Source organism: Gadus chalcogrammus, chromosome 4, assembly GCF_026213295.1.
Source record: "Gadus chalcogrammus isolate NIFS_2021 chromosome 4, NIFS_Gcha_1.0, whole genome shotgun sequence".
NCBI lineage: Eukaryota > Metazoa > Chordata > Actinopteri > Gadiformes > Gadidae > Gadus > Gadus chalcogrammus.
The window spans coordinates 12969522-12975295 of NC_079415.1; the positions used below are offsets into that span (position 1 = coordinate 12969522).

Sequence of the window (5774 nt, forward strand, 5' to 3'; positions counted from 1 at the left end):
ACACAGTTTCTCCAGATAGATGGTCGGGTGTTGACAATAGATCGCAGTGTAGGTCCAATGTGCAGATCAAGGGGGGCGTGTGTGCGCGTGTGTGTGCGCACGCGTGTGTATATGTGTCCGTGTCTGTGTGTGTCTGTGTGGGTGTCAGTGTGTGTGTGAGTGTGTCTGTGCATACATAAAGTCCTGTAAATGCAGCTCTTTCTCCCCCTGTTGTTCACTGTCTGAACAGCAGGCAGGTTGTCATTCATTCCGCGCATACTTTCAGCGTTCCGCTTCCTCCAGGAGAGTGTGTTGCGGTATTGGACGCTCGTTCCTAGAAATCAACACTTGGAGCTCACCGCTTCTGGGATCTGGCAGCGGAAGACGTGGATCCTGAAGATCTCAGAGTTGAAGTGGCTCTCGGTGAAGGCAAAGCAGTCGCTCTCCGTGGTGCCGTCGTGGCCGCGCACGCAGAACAGGATCTTGTAGATCGGGTAGTTGGCGATCTCTGTGCTGGTGACGGGGTCTAGCAACCTGCAGGGAGACACACCATACGTTGGCTTACGCACACTTAAGGGAGGACTATTGTGAGTGAGTGTGTGAGTCAGTGAGTCGGTGAGTCAGGGAGTAAGTATGTGAGTGTGTGTCCAATTCACACATAAAGTTAGCCTCGTGAGACCATCCTGATCTCTGACCGGTCTTGCCTGGAGCACATTGAAAGCCTCTCCCAGAAAATAAAAAATCGCTCGGACCAATCAGTGCTCCGGGGAGGGGTTTCAGTTTGTGACAAACAAGGAGCGCAACAGGGCAACATTTTGAACGGCAATTGCTAAAATTAAGGAATCTACTGCTCAATTGATACAGTTTCTATTAATTTGACCAAATAATAATATTAAGATATAAACAGAAAAGCTTTTCTCCTCGGAGGAAATATAATTGTGAAAAGCAAACTTGACTATCTAGATGATCTCCCGAGGCTAGCATAAATGCTACACTCTGTTTAAATAATCTTTCGACTTGGTCGACCACGCTATTGATGTGCTGCCCATTTATTTCTCTGGAACCGCGGCACCACTTCCGATGGCTTTGCCTCATTGTCATTGTAACAAACCCAAAACAAATTGGACTTTCTTCAAAAACTACACAGTATCACAAAAAAAATAAACACTCAACTTGGATTAAAGTCAACGACGAAGAGTGGAAACCAAGCTTCATCTTTCATAGAGAAGTTATGGTTAACATGTTGGTGGACCCACATTGATCCCTTCACAGGGTCTACCCAACACGATACGATGTACACAGTAAGCACCTTAAAACCCGGATGCTCTTTAAAAGCTGACGGGCAGCCTTTTAGTAATCGTCCTCAATGGGAACAGATCACGCTCGCAGCTTCTCCGTTCCGCTGATGGCTTTACTTCCTGACATGATTGCTCAGACTCTACCCCAAAGCAGCGCCCTATGTCATTGCAGGTCTATGGCCATATAAGGGTTGCCTTTCAACAGGCCTTTTTTCTAGGCCTTAATAAGGAAGCGCATTATCTGCACCTCACTCATTTTTACAGGCGCCCGCCACACGTTTCCGGTGTGCTCCGCTTCTCGGTTCTCCGGCGCCGGGGGGGGGGGGGGGGGGGGGGGTCCACTCACCTGACGGTGCCCTCGGAGACCCCTGGCACGGACAGCACCACGTCCAGGGGCAGGTTGCACTGGCCCCGCAGGATGCTCATCATGCGCAGGGCCTCCACCTCGCTGCGGGGCGCGTTGACCGAGGCGCAGCCCAGGTAGGTCAGCTGACTGAACACCACGCTGTCCTCGTCTGGGAAGGGGGTCCCGGGGCCGGACTCGGGGGACGACTCGTCCGCTGTGGAGGGGACGGGGATGTCGGTGAGGTCGAAGAAAAGGACACGGACGAATGGACTGGATTCTCCTTTCACTATGTAGAACCTCAAATCCCCCTGTACGACCTGAAGTCTCGTCCCTAGGACCTCAGAGCACCCCCTATGACCTCAACTCACCACCTAGGACCTCCACTCACCCCTGTAGGACCGCTCGTTGAGCTCGCTCTCCTGGGACCCCTGTACGGGCAAGACCAAGTCCACCGTGGACGGGGGTGCACTGAGCGGATCCATCCCAGGCAGCACGGCCATGGGGAGCCCTCGCTCGCCCCGCCGACCTGGTCCACGCTGGCCTGGTCCGGGCCGGCCTGGTCCTGGTCCCTGCTGGCCTGGTCCCTGCTGGCCTGGTCCTGGTCCCTGCTGGCCTGATCCCCGATGGCCTGGTCCTCGATGGCCTGGTCCCGGTCCCCGGAGGACTGGACACGTCCGGCCTGGTCCGGGGCGGGCTTTGCCACCACCGCGGCGATGACCCCGGCCAGCGACGGCTCCATCAGCACATCCTCCAGTTCCTTCTGGAGCTGCTGCTCACTGCCGTTACCCACGATCTGCCACACGCACACACACACGCACATACACAAACATATATAAGAACAGACATATGGAAACACACTCTGCAATCAATCCATACTGAACATAAAAGGTAGAGGTAGAGAATGACTTCCTGCCTGGTTGAGTGTAGATAATTTTACCATTTCCCACGACTGTACTCGATTTCTTTGAGTGCATTGTTGTGCGTTTTAAAAATGCTTTGATTTAGTCGAATTAGTGACAGTGGGCGAGTTAATCAAAGGATAGCTTATCATTAGTTGATATTAAGCAAAGCGAGCCTGCAAGCGAGGGCAATCAAAAGGCTAGCAAACCAAAATGCACAAATAGACTAAAACGTCATCTCCCTGGGAGACAAGGTAAGACTGCAGGGGGGCACCAACACATGTGATTAGGGCACAATCATCTCAAAGATTACGTGAAAAGATTCCCTGTGCTATTGTGCTGTGTCTTTTTTTAACTATACTATACCTTAACACTACGCTGTGGGATTATAATTTCAGTGAGAAAGCATACAGGCTAGTCAGACTGTGACACAGCTAGCCATAGAGCAAACATGCTACAGCCAGTGTGGAGAGGAAACAGTCTGACCATAGCCAATCCTCACAGGCCATTTCAGAAACAGAACCACAACAGTAGCAACAGTGAGAGCACAAAGCACAGACAGAATGACCACAGGACCACATCACGGGAGTACAGCAGAGAAACAGGGTGGTGGGGTGGGGAGGGCAGTAACTGACCTTAAAGCTGACCCCTTCCTCAGAAATCACCTGCATAACAAACAACAAGTTTAGACACACTGCCTTCTTCCTTCGCTCTTTGAGGGGTGGGGAGGGGAGGAAATGTGGCCTGATGCTAACATTGATGAAAACCAAAACATAAAAGGTGATGTAAAAATGGTTGAACAGATGGAAACCTCCTCACTATACGATCCAAACAATATGTATACAAAGAATTCAGTTCTTATCTCGACTGCCACAATGCACAGCATCTCAACTTCATGCCTATTAGTTGAAGTCAGGCATTTTATTGTCCGAGAGGTCACTGGCAAATACCTATTAAACTCACTATTTGAATAAATTAAGTGTTTTTTCTGAGAAAAAGGGTTAGGGCTTTCTCTCACAAAATCCCCCAGCAACTCATATAATGTTAGGTCTGCGTTTTCTGTGCTGGAATTGAAGCACGCTAGAACCTCTGCTACAATAGCGCCCCCTCCTGGTGGCTTCACAACTCACATATCACATTCAAGAGCAGCAATGCAAACAAGAGTACAAAAATAGAAAACGTACAGTAGTCAGACGTACACAAATCTAATTTAGCAAAATCGGAACTGGGAAATGTGATGAGAGGCCGAAGGTGTAACCTAGATCTGAGAAGAGGGGAAATCGGACCAGACCAACAGGCTCGCTAATACTGTAGTGCCTCCACCATGACAAGCATCTCTGTGCACAAAAGACGCACCCTTCCCACACATCGCATTATTCTCCTCCTTCACAATGGGCTCCCGCCCCGCCACAGGCAACACTGCCCTTACTAGATTTGCTTTCTTTGCATATCCAGGCTTAACAGTAGTAGATGAACCTGAATGTCTGCTCAATTAAGCTCCACAACTAGGCACCATCTCCGTGATGGGGAGGATTCGCTCAATCCTTCTGAACATCATCATCGATTATGTGAAATGCCTTCATTTATAACCTGCTAGCACGGGATACATCTGCATGAATCAATAAACAGAAACGTACAGCTCTAGTATGCAAGACGACTAGTATGTTACCAAACCTTAAGTATAAAGGAGGTAACTCAAATCTCTTTATAAGGTATTCAAAGAGAATCTGTGGATAACTATTATTCTAGAAATGACTTATTTATTCTTTCCTTATTATTTATAATACCATCTGATCACGTCCTGCTGTAGATGATCTAATCTCATGATATGTCACACAACAAGCCAGTTAGAAGACACAACATTTAGGACACTGGAGGAAAATGCTTAAGGAGGACGATGTATTAAAATCGGAGCCAAGCGTGCGATGGTTAGCGGTAACGTAAGGCTGATGCTCTTTGAGATGCAGTGAAATATTGTGGGATGGGATTCAAATACACGAAGAAGCTTCTTTTCACCAAGTGTTATGTGGGCATGATGTATATACTGATGTGCTTTGGGTTAATCATGCCAGAGGAATTAATTCCCGCCGTAAATCCCATGCATTTACAGTGTTAAGACATGAGGTCCTTCTAGGGCTGCATAACATGAAGAAAACATCCCAATAATGTGTTTGGTATTGAGTCGTGGTGTGTTGTGATACAACATTTAATAATGTGGGCATTTGAATGCATTCCATAATGCATGTGCTACAAGTAAACATTATCTGCATAGAGAAACAATGTGAGAAAAAAAAGAACTGAGGCTTATGCATGACTCTATTGGACAAGCAAGTGTTTGTAGACCTGCATTCAATTAGAGCCTTAACCTCTCAACTTTTCATCTCTATAAACGTTCTGCCAGTTGTGGAAATGTGAATCGCCATCCTGATTGAAATACATTATTGTGCAACCTTAGTTCCTCCTTTACCAACATTTTTTTGTTAGTTTTTATGTTATTCCAAATAGTTTTTGCAATGATGCACAAGATTGCATATTTAGTACTAACTGCCAATCAATCAAAAAGAAAACCACGCTGTTAACAAAAATTGTTTCACACATATCTTTAAAGAAAGATAAGAATGGTAAAGCAGTGGCTGATGTTCCAGCCTCAGCTGTATATCTATATATTTGATCCTCGCCCAACACAAGCATTCAGCTGTTGTGGTCCACCGCCTCGTCGCCAGGGCGTCTCTTGGGCTGACCCGGTGGCCTGGCGGGGCCACGCTTACCTTCAGTCCGGGCTTCTCGTCATCGCTACCGTTGTTGGTGGACGACGAGGGTGTGTGGTCGTCGCCCAGCCGGGACACCAGGACAAAGTCCTCGCTGTTGAGCGTGGACACAGAGTCTGAGGAGAGGCTGATCTTCCCCACCGACCCCTTGTCATCCATGCCTGCCGCTGAAGCCAGCCACCGCACTGCAGCTCATGAATGGGATGGAGACGGAAGGGAGGAGGAGGAGGAGGAAGAAGAGGCGGTGAAGGTGGAGGAGGAGGATGGGCAAAATCACCTGGAGAAGGACAAGAAAAAGATGGAAGAAAAGCCATCATGACGAGATGACGTTCACGGAAAGCTTTTTCTGTCGGGCCCGCTGGAGAGAGGACCAGCGAGATGGTGCCAAGGTGACTCGCTTTCCCAAAACAACAACAAGAAGAGTAAATCCTTTCCGGTTTAGGTCCCTGGGATGTGCGATAAGAACCGGAGGCTACTCCATGTT

The 5774-nt window shown here is 48.4% G+C and overlaps 1 protein-coding gene across 1 annotated transcript; it reads right to left on the reverse strand.

The window, feature by feature from the left end:
• Window positions 1-320: 320 nt before the first annotated feature.
• LOC130380588 (rab GTPase-activating protein 1-like) lies at window positions 321-5449 on the reverse strand. The gene is made up of 5 exons (XM_056587833.1): window positions 5291-5449; window positions 2212-2416; window positions 2012-2164; window positions 1624-1837; window positions 321-513 (listed from the first exon to the last, which is right to left on the reverse strand). The coding sequence occupies exons 1-5, from the start codon at window positions 5447-5449 to the stop codon at window positions 321-323; spliced, it is 924 nt and encodes a 307-aa protein (XP_056443808.1).
• Between the last annotated feature and the right edge of the window lie 325 nt (window positions 5450-5774).

Bases quoted from the DNA above. Each gene is read 5' to 3' on its own strand.
- LOC130380588 (XM_056587833.1), bottom strand. From the start codon at position 5,449: ATGGATGACAAGGGGTCGGTGGGGAAGATCAGCCTCTCCTCAGACTCT. The intron at 2,417-5,290 runs GTAAGCGTGGCC...TGCGTGTGGCAG, and splicing joins ACGAGAAGCCCGGACTGAAG to ATCGTGGGTAACGGCAGTGA. The intron at 514-1,623 runs GTGAGTGGACCC...GTCTCCCTGCAG, and splicing joins GTCTCCGAGGGCACCGTCAG to GTTGCTAGACCCCGTCACCA.